The 23,536-nt window shown below is 43.6% G+C and overlaps 2 protein-coding genes and 1 long non-coding RNA gene across 5 annotated transcripts; 1 reads left to right on the top strand and 2 right to left on the bottom strand.

Annotated features, from left to right (window-relative positions):
- Positions 1–1,357: 1,357 nt before the first annotated feature.
- Positions 1,358–8,875, top strand: LOC125012800 (myosin-11-like). The gene is made up of 9 exons (XM_047592948.1): positions 1,358–1,516; positions 2,113–2,384; positions 3,036–3,189; positions 3,833–4,079; positions 4,759–4,835; positions 6,474–6,624; positions 7,397–7,491; positions 8,443–8,607; positions 8,738–8,875. The coding sequence occupies exons 1-9, from the start codon at positions 1,416–1,418 to the stop codon at positions 8,859–8,861; spliced, it is 1,386 nt and encodes a 461-aa protein (XP_047448904.1). The 5' UTR covers positions 1,358–1,415; the 3' UTR covers positions 8,862–8,875.
- LOC125012842 lies at positions 6,463–13,242 on the bottom strand. Its single transcript, XR_007113326.1, has 3 exons — positions 13,030–13,242; positions 6,760–6,891; positions 6,463–6,601 (listed from the first exon to the last, which is right to left on the bottom strand). It is a non-coding gene; the product is annotated as an uncharacterized LOC125012842 (long non-coding RNA).
- Positions 13,243–14,100: 858 nt separating this feature from the next.
- LOC125012808 (RING finger protein 223) lies at positions 14,101–21,799 on the bottom strand. 3 transcript variants are annotated; one of them, XM_047592961.1, is made up of 4 exons: positions 21,663–21,799; positions 21,430–21,547; positions 16,740–17,663; positions 14,101–15,505 (listed from the first exon to the last, which is right to left on the bottom strand). In XM_047592961.1, exons 3-4 carry the CDS (start codon positions 17,465–17,467, stop codon positions 15,265–15,267), a joined length of 969 nt encoding a protein of 322 aa, XP_047448917.1. In that variant the 5' UTR covers positions 17,468–17,663; positions 21,430–21,547; positions 21,663–21,799; the 3' UTR covers positions 14,101–15,264. The 3 variants fall into 3 exon arrangements, with proteins under 3 accessions (XP_047448917.1, XP_047448916.1, XP_047448918.1); XM_047592960.1 differs by lacking the exon at positions 21,663–21,799 and having other exon boundaries at positions 21,430–21,623; XM_047592962.1 differs by lacking the exon at positions 21,663–21,799 and having other exon boundaries at positions 16,740–17,541; positions 21,430–21,623.
- Positions 21,800–23,536: the final 1,737 nt, after the last annotated feature.

Below are 23,536 nucleotides of genomic sequence, written 5' to 3'. Positions count from 1 at the left end.
ATTATTATTATTATTATTATTATTATTAGAATTAGAATTACATTTGCATAATTTAGCATGTTTTCTCTCTGTATACTCCAGCTTCCTCCCTCCATCCAAAGACATGCTGGGTAGGTTGGCCTCTCATTTATGGTTAAATAAATGCAACAGCTTTGTGTTGTGTCTCAGTTTGAAGTCACATGTGTCGGGGCCCAGCCTCCTGAAGAGGACTGGATGCCTGATGCTGGACTCACTGCTCCACTCAGTATCTCTGTCTCATGTGCAACACATTTATTTCTTAATTCCCTCTTTTGTCTTTGTCGTCGCTCTGAGATTGTTCACTTCAGTTTATTGTTGGTGAATGATTCACGGAGCTCATGTTCTGTGACAGCGTCTCACGTTTGGACGGAGCTGGTTGAGAAGCGGCTCCTCTCTCTGCTTCATTAAATCTGGATTAAATCTGGACTCCAGCCATCACAGAGATCACACGGAGTCCAGACGGTCCAGGCCGATCCGCTCCAGCTGTGATTCACTGAGGGAGTGTCGGAGGTTCAGGCCCGGTCCACACCCACAGTGAATCAGCCTCAGTAAAAGTAAAGTGGTTAAATCAGCCTTGGTGGGAAAGAGCCAGTGTTTGATTTGAGTGATCAGTAGACGTCGATATAAAATCATCTCAGGAAAAGATATAGTTATAGATTTGGTCAGAAGTGGGTTTCAATTTGCAAGAAATTACACAGAAGTTGCTAATTTTTCCACTGGAAATAACAAACAAATAAGTCAAACTGGGTGAAATTTAATTTTTTAAATGATTTATTTTATTAAATGTAAACTGCTAATTTACTTGTTTTTCCTTTGCACTAAATCAACCTAATGCTATTTATAAATATACATCATTATTATTATCGTTTTGCATTCAGTGTTAAGCTTTACTACAATATGTTTGATTCAAGAAATTTAAATTTGTGGGGAAAATTTAAAAAATATAAATATATATAAAAAGTGTCTAATCAACCAAAGGCTTTGTGACCCCCCTGCTGTGCCTCCGCGGACCCCCTAAGGGCCACAGACCCCCTGTTGAAGACCTACGCTCTTGTCAAAATTCAAATGAAATTGAGTTGAACTAAAATGAGTTTGACCCTCCAGCTCCAGAGGAAAACTGGTTACAGAAAAAGGAAACGAATAATGAATGAATTTATTATAAAATTATTGTGTAAATAGATTTGTGTTTTACTTTTAAAATGAATTGATAGTTGCTGTTATATTCTGTAGAGGATGCTGAGGTCAAACCTTGATCCTGTCGACCCTGTTTTTGAAGGCAGCGTTTCCTAGCAACAACATCTTGGTCTGTTATTGTTTAAGTTTAAATAAATGTGCTTTAACATTAAAACGGTGGAAGTCAACAAGATAAACTAAACCAACTAAACACTGATCCATTTATGGATAAAAAGTCAAAGAGCATGGAAGATAAAACAGCTCCGGACAAAGAGAAGTCGTTGTATTTGACACAAATACGACATCTGGACGAGCAGCTGGAGAGGTACGACCATTAAGATCTCGATATAATCTGTAGATCTGCCTCCATGTGAGGAGCCTAAATATATATTAGTGTTCTTATAATATATACAGCAAGAAATACAACTAAAAAAACATAACTTTCAAAAGAAACTGTGTAAAATGTGAAGCTCCCATCTATTGGCTGAACTGCTTTTACTTTTAATATGTTTCACGTGGAAGTTTTAGTTTGTTTAAAAGTAGAAAAGAAAGTCAAGGTGTGTCCGGCTCTAAATGACTCCTGGGTTTAGACTTAGACTAAGATCGACTTTAATGACTTGTCACAGTAGTTTAGTTGCACATAAAATAAACACAACAAAAAAAGATAAACTAAAATAAACAGTGTAATCAAAAACTGCACAGAATGACAGAATACAGAGCCTGTTAACGACCTAAAACTAATCTCATTTAGAGGTTTATGCATCTTACATCTGGATTAACTGACCTCAGTTCTTTTACTGAACCTTTCCCTGGGTCTTATAAAGCGTCATGTCGTCCTGTGGGTCGTCTCCAGCTGCTGCTCAGTCACTGTCAGTCACTAGAGTCGATCCTCTTCCCTGCTCATCCCTCCTCCTTCTGCAGATGCCAGCGTAAAAGTGACGAGCTGAGGAAACAGAACAAGGACCTGGTGTCTCAGCACAGAGCGCTGGAGGTGGACAAGAGGGACATATCCGAGTACCTGGTGCACTCGGTTCCTGCAGAGCAGAGGAAAGTGGACAAGCTGGTGGAACTTCTGGAGCATCAGCGTCACGTCCACCAACAGGAGCGAGAGGATCTGGAGCTGCAGCACGGCCAGAAGAGGCAGCAGCTGCAGGAACACATCCACAAACTGACCTCTGAGAGCGAGGCACACGGTGAGGAAACGGTTACTGTTAATGCACTGATGCAATGAGGCCGTGGAAACAAGCACGGCTCATTATAGTCAGGGGTAGAACTGCAAAAATAAGAATGAAGCTCCAGCACAGACTCAGCAAATACTTTTCTTTTGCCTTTTTATTAAAGAACAGACAGAGAACTAGATAGAGGAAACACTAACAACAACCACTAAAATAAAATGAAATAAAATCGATAAATGAATCCCATCATTCACACATCCCACTCTGGTTGAGGCAGACATCATCTAATCAAGCATCTACTGTGTTGCGGGATCTTTGGGAATCCTACAAAATAAATTCCACTTTGCTGGTCTCCGACTATTCTGGCATCTTGGAGCCCAACAGCCCCAGGTTAATTAGTTAGTTGTTCACAGTCAACTGAGCAGTTAGTGGAGAAGTGCACTTTCCTGCCAATATGGCGGTGTTGTGGTTAATGACGCAGAGTGATGTCAGCTCCCAGAGTTCCTGGTCAACAGTTCCACAAATGGCAATAAATGGGCAGATATGCGAGTTTCAAACCCTAAAACAAACACATGTGCACAGGAACTTAAAAAACCTAATGATGGAGATGTGGTTAAAGAGATTTCTCCTTCAAGAGCATAGTTTCAGTCCCTGTTTCCTCCTCTTCAGTGGCCAAGATGCAGGAAATCAAGGAGCAACAGAAGCAGCTGAGACAACAGCTGCTCGACATGGAGTCAAGGGAGGAGCAGATGGAGACTCAGAGAAAAGAACAGAGAGCTGCCATCAAAAGCCTGGAGTTAGACTTAACGCAGAAGAGGCAGAGGTAAGGCCTACAGGTAGGACTCACAGGTAGGGCCTACAGGTAAGGCCCACAGGTAAGGCCAACAGGTAGGGCCCACAGGTAAGGCCCACAGGTAAGGCCAACAGGTAGGGCCCACAGGTAGGGCCCACAGGTAGGACCCACAGGTAGGGCCCACAGGTAGAGCCCACAGGTAGAGCCCACAGGTAGGGCTCACAGGTAGAGTCCACAGGTAAGGCCTACAGGTAAGGCCCACAGGTAAGGCCCACAAGCAGGGCCCACAGGTAAGGCCCACAGGTAAGGCCCACAAGCAGGGCCCACAGGTAAGGCCTACAGGTAAGGCCTACAGGTAGGGCCCACAGGTAAGGCCCACAGGTAGGGCCTACAGGTAGAGGCCACAGGTAAGGCCCACAGGTAGAGCCTACAGGTAAGGGCCCACAGTTAAGGCCCGCAGGTAAGGCCTACAGGTAGAGCCCACAGTTAAGGCCCACAGGTAAGGCCTACAGGTAGGGCCCACAGGTAAGGCCTACAGGTAGAGCCCACAGGTAGGGCCCACAGGTAGGGCCCACAGGTAAGGCCCACAGGTAGGGCCCACAGGTAGAGCCTACAGGTAGGGCAGAGACAGGTGGTTAGACTGAACCCGACTCGACTCTGTCCTCTCTTTCAGGGCTGTCCAGGAGTGCTCTGAGGTCATCGACGGGCGGATTAAGGCGACGGTGTCGGCCATCGTTGAGGAGGAGAGGGCCCAGCACAGAGACATGTTTGAGAAGGTCCAGCCCCTTCTGCAGGAGAACGTGGAGCTGATGGAGGAGAAACACATTCTGAAGCGCCAACAGTTTGAGCTCAGCGTCAAAGCCGGCGAGACGAGGACCAAGAACAACAAAGCTGTGCTGGACATCAGTAATCTGACCAAGGTACCAGGACACGGCAACTATGTTTCTGAGACTGTTGAAGGCACATGGACGGAGGAGTAGGGGGGTCACACAAGTTCAGATCTTAAACCCTCCACAGGTCCAGGAACTAGGAAACTTTGTCAGGGTCTAATGTGGTCTACAAGGTCCCCCTCTGCATAAACTCTGAGCAAAACTGGTTTATTAGGAACCATGAAGAAGAACAAGTGTCCTAATGTTTCTAATGTGATGATGTTTACAAGTGTCTGAATCAGCTCTGATGTTCTAATGTGACAAATACATGTTTAGATTACTTTAGGGACTGCAACCAGATATGGGACCAGGAACCAGATATTGGAGATTCATTCACCTGGATTTAATACATGAAGAAAGTCTTCTTACGTCCTACAATAACTTGGAAATGAAATTTAGAAGGTTTAGAAGGTTAAAGTCGACTGTCACCGACTAGTCTCTGACGTTGTCACAGTAGAAAGTAATGAAATCTAGATTATTGATGTGAATAAATACACTGAGAACATAGTTCATGTGCTCCACACTGTGACCTCCGGTTAGGAGAGGTGGAAACTGAATGAGTTGTTTTTTTCTGAGAGAGATCTTGAACTCCTCCACGAGGTCTGAAGATCAAACTCTGACTCAGTTTGTCTTCACTTTCACCTGAATCCGTTTATTTATTTATCTGCAGGAGGAGGAGAAGCTGATGAAAAGGAAGCAGAAGAACAAAGTTAAACTCGGGAAGAGTCGCTTGGAGGACGACATCAGGTATGTGTACGATGGGGAGTAGGTTGTACTTCTAGTTCTAGTGACACAGTCCAGCCCGGATTTACTATAGATGAAAATTAGACCACACCTCCATCTGGGTCAGAACAAAGACCAGCGATAAATACAATCCCCCCCGCAGTCAGTGTTTATTTTGTGTTGCTAGCATTTGTCGGCTGGGAACTGTTCATCAGGCATAAATAATGTGGTAACACAGGTGTCATACCAGGACATAGAACAGAGTGGAATAGAAAACCTTTATTTGTCCCTCAGCGGAGAAACTGCAACACAGAGCAGAAAAGTGGCAAGAATAAAGAGTGGACTGTGTAGAAGATAAATAATAAGATTAAAAAAGTAGAACAGAATAAACAATATGCAATTATTGGCAAATATACAAAAAGTAGTGAATTGCAACAGTAATTGGATTGTGAAAGAAATTACTGCATGACAAACTGAAAGTGTTGAATTGCACAACAGAGAGCTGCTGCAGAAAAATGACTGTATGACAAACCTAAAGTACTGAATGGCAACAAAAAGCATTGAACTGCAAACAGATGTATAACAGATACACGGGACTGTACGCGGCAGAGAGAGCAGTGAAGTGTGAGGAGTAATAATATCACTCATATCATGGATGAAACGAGGACATTTACTCTAATATACGACGTCTGTCATCGAGTCATAATCGTTACATGATGTGAAATGAACGAATGGTGACATGAACGCAGCACGAAGCTCAGCCAACGTTGACCCTTTAGTTAACGGAACTCTGTCTACGGTCATTTCAGTTCAGCATCAACATTCTTTACTTTTTAATATTGTTACTAACAACATTAGCTAATGATAGCATCATGATTTAAAGTGATTAAGTGTTTACGGTCACATCCACATATCGACTGTCAGGGTCCCACAGATTTCCATCATTTTTATTATTTATTCTTACGGCTAGAAGCCAGACATTTCTTTGTGTCCCTCTCTCTTGGGGGGAGCATAGAAATCAGAAGAACAGAACACAGCCCAGTAACTAGTGGTTCTGTGGTGAAATGATGAATCCAGCTATTTGAGCTTGAATCTTGGTGCGACCTGAACTCTCACATGCAACAGCTGATGAATGCATCGAAGCTGCTCCAATAAAAAACTATGTATTTATCAATATCTTTTTTAGTGTTTTAACTTTACCTGTAAAATCCTTGTAAATAAAACCTTCTTTGCACTGAAAAGGAGAATCTTGTTGTACAGGGGGCGTTACTCTCTTCCATAGTGTCAAACGTGTGGCCCGTGGGTCAAAACCGGCCGGCCATAGGGTCAAATTGGATGAATTTGCAAAGTGGGAAAATACAAAGAAGGTTGCAGTTTTCCAATGAAAATGAAAAATTTCTATTTCTGATTTGTAAACTGTTTTATTCAGAGAAGTGACGGAACACAACCCTGAGCAATAAACAGCAGACAGACGTGAGACATTTCATTCTGTTAAAGGAACGTTTATTAAATGTGAACATTCTCCTAATTCCTCTATTTAAAAATATGAAGTTGTCATTATTTATTGGTGATGCTATTATGGTCCTGAGCTCTGGCCCCTGAGCTGAGCTGAGTGTGGCCCCGTGTCGTAGAGGAAAGAGACAAACCTGAGTGTGTTTCTAGACAGCGCCTGGCGTCGCTTTCCGAGGATCGGCGGCGGATCATGAGCGCGGCGGCCGAGCTGGAGGCCGAGCTGCAGAAGGAGAGGAGCAGGAGGAGGCCTCTGGAGAGGGACGTGAAGGAGGCGGTCTCTGTTCTCAGAGACGTCGTCACGGTAAAAACACAAACTGAGCTGATGGTTAGCGGCGCAGAGAGGAGCTCCTCACATGTTCCAGTAAAGGTTCATCCAAATCCTCAGTGACCTCAGCAGAACTTTAAATAAACCACAAAATAGAAATAATGTTAACACCTGCACAACATCTGCAACAACTGAAGCCTTTTCCCAGAGAGTTTGCAGATGGATGTGGGAACAAACTCTGTGGACGATGGAGCCACTGGTGAAGGTCTGGGTGCTTCCTGGTGTTTCAAATGGTTTTAGAGTCTAAAATAACACAGAAAGAAATAAGAGGCAATTTATTTGTTTCAATTTAAAAATAATAATAAAAAATGCTAAACGAGTAAATGAACTCTTGGCCTTTTAATACAGTTTGAAACCAGGAAGAGAAGCTTTGACTTGTTTCACTTTTATTTTTTAAATCACGTCAGTAGAAAGAAAATTATCTGTAATATTATTTTCTTGTTTTTGTTTCAGACAGAATAAAAGGTTTTATTTTGTTTAAATCTAAAAATCAAACAGTTCAGTTCCAGTTTTTGTTTCATTTGAAACCATGTTCAGGTCTGATATTATTTATACTAATGTTACATGAACATGGGAACAGCTCAGGAACATGTCGTCATTTCTTAGATAAAAATAATTGCTTGTTTCTCTGGACCGTGAATCATCGGCGTCACAGGAACGACACAGTGACACGTTATGTGATTAATGTTCATTTTTAGATTTATATCTGGAATAAAAATAAACCAGCTGAGGTCTCCGTCCTCCGCAGAGCTCAGACAAAGTGTCCGAGGTTCAGTCGAAGACCCGGAAGCTGCTGCAGATCCTGGACAGAGACGAGCCCACGTCTGGACCCGACGCAGCCAGGTACCGGGTTCAGAAAAACCGATTCCTCACAGGAGCCGAGGCTTCGGGTCAGATCAGATACACTGATGACGGTGCTTTTTCTCCCGTAGAATGACTTACTGTAAACTGTACTGTAAGAGTTTCTAGTTGACTGGAATGACGTCGTCCTGCTAAGAGGAACTCCTCAGGAAACCAGTAGACTTCCACATCCACTTTTTTAGTTTTTTGGTAGAAAGCTGATGTTTAGACAGAGATGGAGCGACTTGAGTCCCAGAGCAGAAAATGATTTAAAGCCAAATAAGGCTTGAAGTAGGAGTCATTTGAACATATTCACATCAGAGGAAAGAGTGAGGAGTTAAAACAATCTGTTTACACAGTGAACAGTCCTCTACTGTCCCTCATGTTGACAGATCCCTATTTCCAGGAGCTCAGTTTAAGTCCACAATCATTCTACCAATATCTGCTCCTGTGACTGTAAAGACAATAAATATAAGAGATATAAGAGATTTAATGCACCACAAGCAAGGAACAGAGACACAAAGAGACGGAACGTAAAGCAGGAGAACAGACTGAGGACAACACTAAAGACACTAAAGACAGGAACGATGCAACAATGAACAAGACTGAAGATGTTTAGACAAGGAAAAAAAGACAAATAAATAAAAACCGTCAGACTCAAATAAGGTGCAGGAGAAACAAGTTGAATCAAAACCTTGAAACCTGAGTTTGTGAGAGTCCTCTGCTGCAGATCCAGTCAGTGGGAGGGATTTTTAATAAACCGAGGCCAGAGAGGCCAGAGAGGCTGGAGCTAATAAAAGTGAATCCGTGTTCCTGCTTGGTTCTAGCTGCAGAGCGCTGAGTTCCCTCTGGCCACGTACAGAACGTTTGTGTTAAGTTTATCTGTGGATCTTTGTGTAGACACGTGTGGAGCAGATTTCAGATTAGAGTTGGATGTTAATCATTGTTCCCCAGCCAAGCAGAGACCCAGGACCTGGACCAGGAACTGGACCTGGACCTGGACCCTCTGGTCCTGATGGCTCGCTGCAGGTCAGGTGACCTCGGCCTCGTACCTGGACCCTCCTGGAGCCGACCCAGCGGAGCCCATCAGTTCACTGGTCTCCACTGGCTTCTCAAAAGGTTTCAGAACGTGTTCCTCTGCCTCTGACCTTTAACCCTCAGCATCAGTTCTCCTCGTCTGAGAGGAGGTGACGCGAGACTTAAACCAGACTCTACGGGCTCATAAAGTCATTTGTCTCTGGACCCACAGGAAACGCTTTGAGTATTGGTTGTCGACCTGCATCAACGCTTCTGATGCAGCTTCTCAGCAGACTGATGCAGAGGCAGCAGCCGCCTCCTCCTCCTCCTCCTCCGACGCCTCAACAGAGGTCTAAAATAAAAGCTCCTGTCGTTTTAATCCTGCTCTTTGCTTTAACTCCTCGGTCAAGATAAACTTTATTCTGCCCACGGGCCAGTTTGTTGTGTCAGCATAAATAAATGGATAAAAACAAACAGTACACACACACACACACACACACACACACACACACACACACACACACACACACACACACACACACACACACACACACACACACACACACACACACACACACAGTGGGGGAGGAGTGGTGATCTGTTATAAATCTGTTTGGGAGGGAACATCTGGGAGCTGATGGAAGCAGGTTATAGAGGATCAGCACAGTCACCTCAGAAAAATAAAAAAAATTATTTTGTCCAGATTAAGACCAGAAATTTTAAAAGGAAATGAAAAGGTTCAAACTGGTGCAATGAAGGAAGAATAAAAAATCTTTATAAAACAACTGTTAACATTAAAGTTCCTCAGGATTAGCATCAAAGTTATTGTCCACTGAAATCTTTGTCCTGATGTCCCACGTCTACACGGGGGACGGAAGAAGACTTCCTTCTGAAATCAATAATCATTTGTCCGGTTTTAGAAACGTGTGTATTTCATCTGATGTCCATCACATGTCCCTCACCAGGCAATAAAGCCTTACTAGAAGAAGCTAAATATTCTTATAATTAATCAAATCATCTGTCAGTGGAAACAAATCTGCCCGAAGATTCAGCTTCGCTCGCTTCACAAAAAATCTGAAAAAAGGAAACCAAGTTGTTCTCTGAACAAAATACATTTTGCTTTCTTGAAATTCCTTTTTTTTGCAGAGAACAGCCCAAGGTCTGTTCAGGGTTTCATTTACATGTTCTTTAAACATGTTTAAACTTTTAACCAGTAATGTGAAACATGGTTCACTCTTCAGCTGCTGCTCCACTCGACCTCTGACTCAGTTCAGCTTTAAAGGCTGACGTGCAGATTCACTAGTTTGTTTTTTGTGCTGTTGAACTTCAGTTTGGTTTTTACTTTCCAAAAAAAACAGTGTAACAGATATTATCTCTTAATATGATGAAAAGTAAACGAGGCGTCGTTTCTACAGCGTCAGCTGGTTCCTAGGATCTAGAAAGAATAACGAGTCGATCGTCTGATCAGGATGACGTACGTTCAGCCTCCTGCTACTGTAGCTGGTTTCATCTTTACCCGCCCGTCTGTTTGTTCAGGATGGACATACGTCATCCAGCCGACTCTCCTGATCACTCTTCAGTGACTGGTTTCATCAGCAGGTGAGTGATGCCCCCCCCTCCCCACACACTGAATCCACTGGTGTTCTTTGAGGCTCTTGGATCTCAGCCCATCGTTCTGCTGCAGTGGACAGGAACTTAACTCACTGTTGATACGGGTCCTTTCACTGTAAAACATCCTGGTCAGCGTGATGTGACTGAACTACAAAGGAAAACACGTCAGAGGCTTTGATGCAATGTGATGAAGCAGCAGTTCTCAGGTGGAGTGTGTAAGTCTGGATTTTAGTCAAACAGGAAGTTGAGGCCAGTGTGGAATATCCAGCTGACACAGAGGAGACGTGAAACAACTTATCGAACGTAAAACAAGAAGAGCCGCTCCACGTTCCTCACCCTGGTCTCTGTGGACCCTGGTCTCTGTGGTCTCTGTGGTCTCTGTGGTCTCTGTGGACCCTGGTCCCTGTGGACCCTGGTCCCTGGTCTCTGTGGTCTCTGTGATCCCTGGTCTCTGTGGACCCTGGTCCCTGTGGACCCTGTGGACCTTGGTTCCTGTGGACCCTGGTCCCTGGTCTCTGAGGTCCCTGGTTCCTGTGGACCCTGGTCCCTGGTCTCTGAGGTCCCTGGTCCCTGGTCTCTGGTCTCTGAGGACCCTGGTCTCTGTGGTCTCTGTGGTCCCTGGTCTCTGTGGACCCTGGTCCCTGTGGTCTCTGTGGACCCTGGTCTCTGTGGTCTCTGTGGTCTCTGTGGACCCTGGTCCCTGGTCTCTGTGGTCTCTGTGATCCCTGGTCTCTGTGGACCCTGGTCCCTGTGGACCCTGTGGAACTTGGTTCCTGTGGACCCTGGTCCCTGGTCTCTGAGGTCCCTGGTTCCTGTGGACCCTGGTCCCTGAGGTCCCTGGTCCCTGGTCTCTGGTCCCTGTGGACCCTGGTCTCTGTAGTCTCTGTAATCCCTGGTTCCTGTGGACCCTGGTCCCTGTGGTCCCTGGTCCCTGGTCTCTGTGGACCCTGGTCCCTGTGGGTCAGACTTCAGTAACATTGTGTGTATAAACCAAAACGTTTCCCGTTTTTTTTCCTGTCTTGTGTTTCCTCTTGGTGTGATTTCCCTGATGCGTCTCACCTGTGTCTTGTCGTCCCTCCTGTGTATTTCCTGCCTTCCCTTTGTTCCTCGTCGTGTCATTGTGTTGTGCTGCGCTCACGTCTTCCTGCTTTTTGTCTCCATGTCCTCAGTTCTTTCTGATCTTTGGATTTACCTTCCTTCTTCAGCGCTTTGAGTTTCCCCTTTTATTTTCATTAAAAAACCTTTTCCCCGGATTCCCTGCCTCCTCCTCTTTTGTCCTGCATTTGGGTCCTCGCCTCTATATGATCCTTGACACTCATCCATCCACCCCTGGACTAGACCTGGACCCAGAGTTTCCAGAACATCACAAAGCTCACATGTTCTCCAAAGTAAAAACAGAACCAGGTCCACTCTCCATTTGCATCAAAGCAAAGAACCCAAAGTGTTCCTCCTCCACGTCGGGTTTATAGGGGGTTGGATGCCGGGACAAGTTTAACATCGTTTAACCTTCTGAGACCCTTCGTCCACATATGAGGACATCACGTTTTAGGTTTGTAGCAGCTTATTCTGCTTCATTTAGACCTGATGTCCTCATAACGCAACACTTTAGTTTGCTGTAAAAACATGACAGCGGACAAAACCTCATTGAATTATTTTCATCAGTTGAAATTTATTTACACTATTTTTTCTAGTTTGATGTAACAAATTCCATCAACAGTGAGGAGCTACGTCACGTATTAGCAAGGACTCGTTAGAGGACGTTGGGACTTAACGGTTTGAAACTGTGTCTTTGCCGTGATCACACATGAAAACAGTTTTTTAAAAAAAAGATTGTTACGTCTCCAGAGGATGAGGGGAGCAACAAAACACACGAAATACACAAACTAAAATAGACTCACACAAAACTGGAGGAGACGCAACTCTATTACACACTACAGTGGTTTCACAAAAGCTAACACTGGTTACACACACACGGCTCTATGGTCGGATGGTTGGTTGGTCGGTTGGTTGGTTGGTCGACCCACTGGCCAACACTTTCACCTGTGGCCCCGAGCAGCAGGTGAGGCGAGGGGCGGAGTTTGGTCCTGAAGGGTTTGGTGCATGATTTTATTGGAGGGAACAGTTTTCAGGATCACACGGAGTCTACGTGTCCACGCAGAGGAGGGAACACGCAACAACAACAACAACAAGCCCTCTGTGTGTGTGTGTGTGTGTGTGTGTGTGTGTGTCCTGCACAGGCAAATGAAATGAAGCTGCTCTGAATGAGGTCAATGCACTGAGGAAACCCTCCTCCGTCCTCCTCTGTCCCTCATGTTGTCACACGCAACATGACAGAATGAAAAGGATTCAGCGCCGCTTCATAGAACCTGAAGAGAAACACGAGGTTTCATGTTCATGCAAAAGGAAATGATCCAGTAATCTACAGGCAGCGTGGTTCTACTCGGCGGAGAAACAAAGCTGCTGGAAACAGAACAGAAGAAGAAGACGGCTCCCATCTTTGAAGAGCAAGAAGGAGGACGATGACATTCGTCATCCGTCCACCTCAACACTCCTGAGTCACTTTAAAGCTGAAGCACAGTCACAAAGTTCCTGGATGCCCCACATCTTAACTGGAAGCAAGCTTTGTTTTTTTATTCAGCTGAACTGTGTCAGACAGTTGCACAACTTCCCTGTTTCTACTCAAACATGTTGATGTCAGAGCGCCACCTGCTGGTGGACAGTGAAGAATTTACTTTAGATTTGATCGTTTAGGAAACGGCCGACAGGAGAAGGTTCCTCCTCCTCTTCATTCCATCATACATCCTTTATTCTACCACTCAGAGACCGGACATCCCTTCTCATTTAATGTTTGTTTTTTCCTACATTAGGAGGTGAACCCTGAAGACATCAGAACGGTGAATGAAACAAACCCACCTTCAGCTTCACAAGGTCGTCCTCGCTCCTCCGGTTCCACTCATGTTGGTTCAGGCAAAGGTTCCACTGGGCAATGAAAGTCTCACTTTAAAAGTTTCCTTCACACTATTCATCTAAACCTTCTAAACCCGGCCCCGGTCCTGTGGCCCCTGCTCAGCATGTTTTCGATGTTTCCCTCCTCCACCTGATTCAGATGATCAGCTCGTCATCCAGCTCTGCAGTGGCCTCATAAGGAGCCATTCATTTGAATCAGGTGTGTTGGAGGAGGGAAACATTAACAACATGCAGGAGGACCAGAATTAGGCAGCACTGATCTAAACCAAGGAACTAAACTAAATAAAGTGTGGCTGGACATTCAGGATGTGCAAACATTGTCTAGGTTGTTACTTATATGTGCAGATGAACCAATCAGGTTAGGGTTTTAAAAAGATCAAATCAGCTGTTCTGAGAGAATGAAAACATCGTCAGTTCTACATGTGCTCCTTTATACTTTCAATGTCTTAAGTATTAAATCTGAACCCAAACCACAAAACATGAACGTCTTATTCCTAAAGGGAAGAGAACTGATAGTTTCCTCCAAGTCTTCAGGGTTTGATGCCTGGTGGAGGGTTTAGGATTTTATTAGGAACACCTGTGGGTGGTGTCCACCTGAAACTCCTCAAATCAACGACTGGACTCCACCAGCTCCAGGGAACTGGAGAAACCTCTGGGATGAATGAGAATCTCCTCACTGGTCTTTACTTCGTGAGATTTTTGTGCCAGTTTCTCATGTGTAATGAGGATGTGGAGGAGCCTAAGATCAGAGAGGATCCATCAGCAGCACTAAAAAGATGTCATGCAAAACCTTCACAGCTGTTTTTTTAACCTGCAGGAGGCGTTCGCCCACAGATGCATCAAGATTACAATCATTACGGTTTTAAGCAAATAAAAGATTTTTTATATGTTTTATAAAAAAAAAAAGATGCTGCAGACCTTTTATTTTTATGCTTTGCTTCATTTTTCATGCATCAAGAAAAGAAAGATTCCAGATGGTGATAATTCTGTCTGATAAAATGAAAACTGGCCAAAGCGTCTCGTTCAAAAGGAATTTATTCAGGTCAAACAAGACAAACGTGTCGACAGTGCAAGCGTCGCTAAAATATTTGTATAAATATATAAAAATCATTTCATTTATTTTACATTACACAGTAAAAGGTCAGAGCCTAAAACACACACGACATAAAAAGAAGAGAGAAATAAAACAACCGCGGCTTCGTTCTCTTTTAAAACAGCTGGAGATAGTTTCATTTCAGATCGATTTGCATCAGGGAAAGTTTCTACTCGTCACCAGAGCAGCCTCAGACCAGGTGAAGGCTGTTTTACCTGAACATGAGCCGTCGGCTCAGACATGAGACGCTTCGTGGTTCCATTCGTCCAGATGTTCAGAAACGCTCTCGTCCCTGTGGATCATGAACCGCGTGGTTTCCATTTACACTATTCAACACTACCCGCATGCAGACGCACCACCAGGGCCTCAGAGGAAAAAACATCATTTACTCTTCTGAGGAAAACAAATTCCCGCTGTGAGCGTCTGTGAGCGTGCGCCGAACTGTGGCTCCGGGTCATTTGCATGACTCCTGTTGACAGTATTTGGTTAAGGGAGCGAACCAGCGGCTCCAGCAACAGGAAGTCAACAAGTCTGTTACAAATAAACAGAGTCTGAGTCTCATGTTAAAGAGCTGAAAGCTGCCAGAAGACGTGAGAAGAGGAGGAGGACGGCGCCACCTGGTGGCCGGGGCATAAATATTACATCTGAGCGAGTTTGGTGGAAAAGAAGAAGAATGTTTTAGTCCCTGGAATCAAAACATGTCTCGTTTCATTCTGACCTGGTCCTTAAATCAAATGTCTATGCTCTTAGAAAGTAAATCTGATCAAACAGCTTTGTAAGCTGGCACATGTGAAGCAGGTTAAAGTGATGAGAGATGCTGCAGCATCGGGCTGAGGCTGTTCTCAGACGCTCTGGTGACAGTTTGAACTTTTTGGCACAAGTTAAAAGTTAAGAAGCTGATTGAAGTCGCTACATGTTCAGCTCAGGAGTGAGTTTCCATCAGCTTCAGTTCCCAGAGATTTGATTTAAGAGCTTTTGTTGCACATCTGGATCCATTTTATCCACAGCAGGCATCAGGAGTTTTAGTGTCTCGTGTTTTTAAACGATGATTCACAGACGGAGGCGGGACGTGACGGATCCGCTGCGACTCACTGGACGATGAGGAAGATGATGATGCCCGTCAGCAGCACCATCATCATGACCACGGAGGTGAGGAGGGCGGCCCGGCACAGCGGCCGGCCCGTCACTCTGAACAGGAACCCGCCCATGCCCGTCGGCTGGCTGGGGCCCCCTGGAGGCGGGCTGGGGAGCCCCACGTCCAGGCTGCGGTTCATGGACCTCAGAGACGTCATCGACCTCCGACCCCACCGCTGCTCACTCTCAGAAGACCTTGGTGAGGAGAACAGCAGGTTATTGGTCAGACGGAGCTTTCATGCTCAAAATATTAATTAAAAAAAAAAAAATTAGAAAGTAAACACAAGAACTTATCGTGGACGTGGATCAATATATCTGATAAAAAAATCACCTCAGATAAAAGTGAACTTTAGCTCCAATGATCAACTCAGTGTAGTGGCCACATCAATACACTCAGGACAAATACAGCTTTGATAAACAGCCTGTTTTACATTCTATCAAACATCTGACATAGATACATAGATACAGGCCTGTGAGCTCCCTGGTGCATTAAGTTTGGTCTTGGATCAAATGAAGCTTTAATATATTACTAAAGAAGAAACCTGTGGTTATTAGATTCATGTGAAAACATAAGTTTTGTAGAAGGAGAAGTTGTTTCCATCCGTCAGTGGTTTCAATAACCTACAACTCCTGATATTTTACATTTGTTTTGGTGCAAAGAAGAATGTTCAATTAATTAATTAATTATCCTTTAAAACATTAATTTTCTTAAGAAGAAAAAGTGTACTTTGGGCTCATGTCTAGGTCTGGGTTCTGTTCTGTCCAGGTCTCTGAATAATAATTAGATGTAGAGTTTTATGACTGAAAAACCAATGGAATTACAAAATGTAATGTTTGAAAAGTTCATGCTGCGGTTCATAAGTCTGACCCGTGTGGTCTAAACGGAGCAGGGACGTGACTGTGGAACAACATCCAGAAGTAATTTTAGACTTTGACACGAAGGATCTGGAAACAGGTTTATTTAGACCTGGACCAGAGACACGTCAGAGACGTGGACCAGTTCACCGCTGATAATACTTCCTGGTTCATTCAAGGACAAGACATCGCCTCAGGAGAAACGACATCAAGTCTCAGGTTAACTTTCTAATTTACACTAGACGGCGGAATTTACCCATTTCGTTTCCGTTTTAAAGGAAAACTTGTTCAGCCCGTCTCCCTCTGCTCCGTCTACAGGGTTCAACAGGCCGCCAGGAAGCACGAAGTCCTTTAGAAGTTAAAATACTAAGTGTGTATCCTGGAGCCTGCACGGCAAATCATCTGGTTCTTTAGAAGTGTTAAATAATTTGTCTTGTTTTAAGAGTTAATTTATTTCAAGTGTTTAACTTGCTTTTTTCTCGATTTAGTGTTTTTATCTTGTTTTTATCCCCCCTCCCACCCTTTTCTTATGAGTCAGATTCCTTTAAACGTACATAGATGGATCCAGTCTGACCTTTTGACCTGCAGCTTCCCTTTGTTGCGGACGAAGCGGATGCTGTAGACCCTCTGCATGGCGGCCGGCAGGTAGGACAGCACGTCTGAGTCTGTGGTCAGCTTGGGAAGGCCGAGGGCGGGCAGAGGCGTCAGGCTGCGGCACAGCGGGCACTGGATGGCCGAGGGCTCGGTCGACTTGACGTTGATGCGCGCCAGACACTCCAGGCAGAAGGTGTGCTTACAGTGCAGCATCTTGGGGCAGCGGAAGACGTTGTTGAACTGGCTGAAGCAGATGGAGCACTCCAGGTCCGGGCAGGACTCCTCGGAGCACTGGGAACGGAGAGGAGACTGGTGGGGGTCTGGGGACTGGATGATGACGGAGACCTGGTCGGGGGAGGGGGAGGGGGAGTGGGAGGGTGCTGCTGGAGCCGGGTAGGGGTTGAGCGTGGAACCTGGAGCCGGACTGAACTGAAAACTGGATCTGAGACCGAAGCCTGGAAGCTGCAAGCCCGAGCTCGGTAACGGCGGCGCGGCTTGGTCTGATGAGGCCTGACCGGGTGGAGGCGTCTGCCTCCAGGTGGAGCTGTGCCCCGTGGGGATGACCGGAGCAGACGGGACGGAGGATGAAGATGGATCATGGACGTAACCGAAGGGAGCGGAGGGTGAAACCAGAGGGCGGCTTGGTCCGACGTCAGCAGCAGGAACGTCGTCACCGGGACGAGGGTTGGGATCTCCGTAGGGATTCATGGATGGGGGGAGGCGGGGGGGACGGGTCCAGCTCCAAGCAGCAACAGAGGAGGACGACTGGACGACTCAGCAGCCTGAAGGGACAGGAAGCATCAAACGAGGCTTCACAGCAGCCAGGCTGGACTGGAGGCAGGAGGGGGTGGAGATGATCCTGGTTCAACCTCAGCCTTCAGACCACGTCGCCCTGATCAACACTCTAGAGAGGAGAGGACGCGATGAGAGCACTGAAAACCAACCCTCAGTCAGAATTAGGAGAAATTAAAGGAGGAGGAAGCTTTTTTTTTTGTCTCACTCGCTTTAAGGAGACACCAACCCCACCTAAAACCCGAGCGTTCATCTGGAACGTTCCTCGTTGGCGCGTTGGTGCAGGAGCTCTTTATGAGAACAGACACCTGCAGGAAAAGCCCGAAGCAGAGAAGTGTTGGCTGATAGCAGCACACACTTCTGCTGTTAGACAACGCACTGCATCGGCCACTTCGATCGAAAACCTCTAAAAACACAGGGAAACTCAAGATTAAAGAGCTGACGTACAGACCCAAAGAACCCTGAGAACAAAGAGAGACGTCACCTACAGTGGAGGACTCGTCATGTTGCTAACAGAGAGTTATTATTATTATTGAGTCCAACACATCAGCTCTCTGTGCTCAGACCGGATCGTTTTTCCATCGGTTTGCATACGTAAAACTGGACTCTGGTCTGCGTCTGAATGAGCAACACTGTACCACCACACGGGATTTGTGTTCCAATCTAGCGGGAGAGGAATTTGCATTGTCCGTTTTATTTATAAAAGGCAAATAATATGCAAAGCCTGCTGCCTCGTGCTCTGATGCCTGGACGCTCCCAGCAGGGATCAGCTGACAGCGTTCGCTCCTGAGGTCAGCGGTGGTTTGGGTTTGAGTCGGTCTTCAGTATTTTATCAGATATTTGTGTTTGGGGTCACACAGGACTGAGCTTAGGTTGAAAATCAGTAAGAATCACTGGCACATATCATCATCACCAGTAACTGAACATGAAAAAAAACTGAACGCTGAAACATCCACTGGAGCTGGGGCTGCACTGAAGAACGGTTCTGGAAGCAGAGGATGATGTTTTCTTTTAATTTTTGCAAGAATTCAATTGTGTGAGACATTGAAACAGCCTCATGTTGCACTTGTTCTTGTTTTAATCTAAATCCTGAGTCTTGGTCCTGGTGTATTTATCGTCCATGTAGTTTAATGTTGTGTGTGAGTTCCTGTTTGTTCCTAATCATCTTCCTTTGGTAAAGAGGTCATTGTATCTCAGCGGGATCGACCTGGTTAAATAAAGGCTGATATAATTTACCAGACTCCAGGAAATGAATCTGCAGTGGGATTTAAAATAGTGATCAAGTCTGGAAACACTGTCTCTTTTTAAACATTTACAGTTCTAATAAACGTGCCGGTTTAACACATTTATCTTCAGGGTTTCCACAGTGACAACAAGCTGAGATCAAATCAGCCTAAAGTCAGTTTGTTTCACTTACTAGAAACAATTTGTCATTTTCACCTTCATTTCTGACCATTTTAAAATATCCGTTTTCTAAAGTGTTTGAGCACCAGCTCCCATATTCATCTTATTCATCTCTTACTCTGTTTACCCTGAAACGCCGACTCATTTTGTCATAGGAGACAAAAACAACAACACTTTCCAGTTCCTGTTCTAATCATCATCATCAACCCCAGAAGAATAAAATGTTTAAGGCTGAGTTTTAGCCAGTACCCAACTTCCTACGACAATACTTCCACTGCCACGATCTTCTGAGCCTCGCTGAGTACAGTCACCTCCAGAATGTGTAATGTACCCGACTGTCCATAAACTAAACCTGGAACTTCATTCCAACCTTCCTTCCTTTGCACCATTATACTTCAGGGCGTTGATGGAACATGCTGAGGAAGGAACAGGTTGCATTGAAGTTAAAAAAAAAAAAAGATATGAGGCGATTTTCATTGATTTGAAAAAGGCCTTTGATACAATTGATGAGATTCTAATGAAAAAGATGGATGTTTATTTAAAACTATATCCAGAATAGGAAGTAGTTTGAACATGTTGATCTGAGTTTGCCAAGTTGCACAAACATTACCTCTGGTGTCCCACAAGGGTCAGACCTGGGGCCAAAATAGTTTAATGTCTATGTAAATAAGATGTTGAGGGTCTGAGGCACTGAAACTGATATTTTATCAAATATTTTTTATTCTGCACAGGATTTGCAGCAGGTCTTAGATGTGACAAGTTGTGAACTGTTGAAATTAAAATGTTGGTTTAATTCAAATAAGCTACAATTAAAGTAAAACAACAAGTGTATGATTGGAAATTGCAAAAAAAATACAAAAGCTTATATGAAAATTGATTGAACACAAATAAAGAGTTTATGAAATGACATTCCTCACACACTCTGCTGGAAACCTCACATAAGACACATACGCACAAACATCTCCAGAACCGTTGGAATAATGAGAAAAAACAAGACGTATCTTAGATCAGAAACCTTTATAAATGTTGCACTTATCGTCTCCTTTCTGTCCCACTGTGGAGACGTTTAGGGAAATACATATAAAAGCAGGATTTACGCGCTACATAAAGAGCAATAAGGACACAACACTGAGTATCAATCACCTGCTTTAAAAGTCTCACATCCTGACGTTTCCAGACCTGGTACAATTTGATACTGGTCACATTTTATTTAAGCTTTGAATGACGGTCAAATCCAGAACCGCTGTCTGTATATCTGTATACTACAGAGACCGGTTCTCAGATTCCAGTTTGTGGGGTCAGAATATGGAATGATATGGAGGAGGAAATAAAAATGTGCAACGTCATCACAGCGTTTTAAAACAAATGTAGGTTTTTATCTAACAACTATAAGAGCTAGAGAATTTTTAAAACTAATTTAGAGTCTTGCATAGAAATGATCTTAATTATGTTTAGAACGTTCAGAATAATGTATGACTCAGTTTTTTTTGTGTTTAATAACCTGATATAGAGGAAGCAGAAGAAGAAAAGCTTCATCCCTTCTCAAACTAGATTATTATTTTATTTTTTGTCTTTTATATTGTTGTTGGAAACTGATGAAACTTGTACTTGCTTTTACGTGTTGGTGGTTTGAGAAAAATCAAGACAGATCACATGGAGCGCAGATCTAAAAATGTCAGTTTTCATCTTCAAGAAAAAAAACTAAACTAAAAATCAACTATCAACGTGTTTAACTTGTATTTTATTCTACCCATTTATTTCCCTCAATTAACGCTGCATAGAGCTGTTATTGTATATTGACTGAACCAACTAATCACATGAAGCAGCAAACTGGGATTAAAATCTGTCTGTTTGTTGTTGTATGTAAAGATATCTGGCCCAGATTAAAACCGGACTAAGTAGCTTCCTTGGGGTGTCCTGCTTCACACGTTTAACTGTTGCAATTGACCAAAGGTCCCCAGTCTTCACTTAAGACAGAATAAAAAAAAAAACAAAAACAAAAAAAACAAAAAGGGGGATTCAGCATTTAAAGGATTCTTTGTATAAAATGACAAAATAGAGTGAAATAAACTAAACATTTACTTTTTGACTCTTCAGTCTCTGTATCTGGATCCATAACATTTGAACCTGTGCACAATGAATTATATTTAACTGATAATATGCTAAAGACGAGTTTTCCAAGCAGGAACTCTCACCAAACTCCATCCGAAAATCCAACAATTTAGTGGTTAACGCGTTCACTTCATTTATGTTACTCCAACGTGATGGACAACAGGACTGCGTGACTTTACTCGGACATTAAATTCTCCTTGTTGGAAATCACCCAAGCTGAATTTGACTTAAAACACACTTGAGTCAGGAATTACCAATAATTAGTCTTTATCTACCAGCGCGCCATTGCAAACACATGGGAAACACATAATAGTGAGATTTCCCAGTGAGGTTTGGTGCACATGCAGACACGCTCGTCTTACCTCCAGGATCACGGCCGCTCGTTGTCCTCTCGTGCTTCATCGTGAGCTCGGTGTCCCGCTCGAAGCCTCCAGACTTCAGCTCTAACTGTCTGACCTCAGTCTCTCCAGCTCAGCTCCTCTGACGGGACCGAGCGCATTTGGATAAAACGAGGAACAGGTAGAAACGGGTTTAGTCAAATCACCTGCTGGCCGCGCCTCCATGCAGCACACCTGAGCGAAGTGACGCTGATTACCTGAGAGTCAGAGGCCCACGGACACGGAGAGTCCAGACCTCACCTGCCCATCTTAAAATACCTCGTAGACACCTGGACTTAATTCAAGTGTGTCTCCACATGTGTCCCCAGCCAGCATTTCAGATCCGATCTCCGTTTGTGTGTAAATGAGCAGCAGCGCCACCATGTGGTCAGTAGAATATTGTATCAGCTGCTGTCTCTGATGGATCTCTACCTACCACTGGACCAGAACCAGGACCACATGGAAGGAGACTTGGAGACATGATCCAGATTTAGGAACCTGAACAACAGGTCTTTTAATGTAATGCAGTCAGATATTGGAGACATTTATTTATTCCTTATTCCTTTATTTATTTATTTTATTTATTATTCTATCACAGGACTAACATTGAGACAAACAACCATTCACAGTCACACTCACACTCACTCCTAGGGTTAATTTAGAATCAGCCTAACGAGCATGTCTTTGGAGGTGGGAGGAAGCCGGAGTACCTGGAGAAAACCCACATAGACACAAGAAGAACATGCAAACTCCGCCCAGACGGACCTGATCTGGACTCGAACCCGGACCTTCTCGCTGGGAGGCATCAGCGCTAACCACTCAATACTGAATTAGAAATAAAATCATGGTTGGACAGAAATAAATCGTTAAATGTGAACAAAACAAGAATAATACTTCTTGGTGATTACAGAGCGAACATGCAACTACAAACTCAGCTGGAGGAGGTTAGTGCTGAAAGGTAAATGAAATCAGATTCTTAGGGGTGATAATAAATGACAAAATCAGTTGGAAATCTCACATTAAATATGTACAAAACAAAATCTCAAGATTCATCACAGTATTAAATAAAGTAAAACAGGCAGTGGATCATAAATCACTCCACATATTATATAGTTCACTGGTTCTTCTATATTTCACTGCTGAAGTCTGGGCCAATAATTACATAAGTGCATAACATTCACTAATCATTTTACAAAAGAAAGAAATACAGATTATTCATGGGGCAGGATATAAGGATCACACAAACTCACTATTCACACAGTCAAGACTCATAATAAGAAGAATAATTTACTGGAAGAGAAGGGGCTCATTATTTAAGGGGAATTAAACTACAGAACAACAAGGAAACAAGGAGGAGTTTTTGTGTTTCAGTTAGTGGGTTAAACTATGGAACAGTTTGGAGGAGACGCTCAAGGAATGTTCAAATATAAAACAGTCTAAAATATATATGAAGAGAGGATTCAGGTACAGTTTTTTTCTTATATATGTATTTTGTGTTATCTTTGGTAATGTGTGTGTATATATGTATTTAAGCATATATGTATAGAATAAAGACTATAATTATGATACTGACAGGAAGTGAGTGATACATAAATCATTGAACTGTTAAAAGGGGATTAAACAAGTTTATACTTCCTCCTACTCCCTTTAGGACGTGTAGAAGACGGAGTATTTAATCTGATTATTTATTTTCTCATTGACTGTTATGTTTCTATATGATTTTTTTTTTTTTTTTTCGAAATAAAATAAAACTAACCATTTTTACTGAGCTTTTAAACTCAGTCTTGTGTCATTGTTGCACCTGGGAACAAATAAAGTTTTCTGAATTAGACTTAGATTTGTGCTGGAGAATGAGCTAGTGTTGTAGTGGATGGATGGATTGTCCATGATGAGAACAGTTTATCCAGAGTCCTTCCCCAACTTTATGTTATTTTAAATATATTTTAAATAATTCTCCCTGTACCTGTCCTCCTCTCTCTTGTACCTTCACAGTTTTGTCCAGCAGGTGGAGCTCCAACATTAAAAGACCTTTCAGATCCGCAGTGACTTCATTTTTCCTTTTTTAGAACATGAGAATATAACATATATATAT

Source organism: Mugil cephalus, chromosome 8 (genome assembly GCF_022458985.1).
Source record: "Mugil cephalus isolate CIBA_MC_2020 chromosome 8, CIBA_Mcephalus_1.1, whole genome shotgun sequence".
Lineage (NCBI taxonomy): Eukaryota > Metazoa > Chordata > Actinopteri > Mugiliformes > Mugilidae > Mugil > Mugil cephalus.
The sequence above is the reverse complement of the archived record's forward strand: the minus strand, read 5'-3'. Positions and strand labels throughout refer to the sequence as shown.

Coding starts and splice junctions, on each gene's coding strand:
- LOC125012800 (XM_047592948.1), top strand. CDS start 1,416: ATGGATAAAAAGTCAAAGAGCATGGAAGATAAAACAGCTCCGGACAAA. Junction 1,517..2,112: donor CTGGACGAGCAGCTGGAGAG/GTACGACCATTA, acceptor CTCCTTCTGCAG/ATGCCAGCGTAAAAGTGACG. Junction 3,190..3,832: donor TTAACGCAGAAGAGGCAGAG/GTAAGGCCTACA, acceptor CCTCTCTTTCAG/GGCTGTCCAGGAGTGCTCTG.
- LOC125012808 (XM_047592961.1), bottom strand. CDS start 17,467: ATGAATCCCTACGGAGATCCCAACCCTCGTCCCGGTGACGACGTTCCT. Junction 15,506..16,739: donor GGGAAGCTGCAGGTCAAAAG/GTCAGACTGGAT, acceptor CTCCTCACCAAG/GTCTTCTGAGAGTGAGCAGC.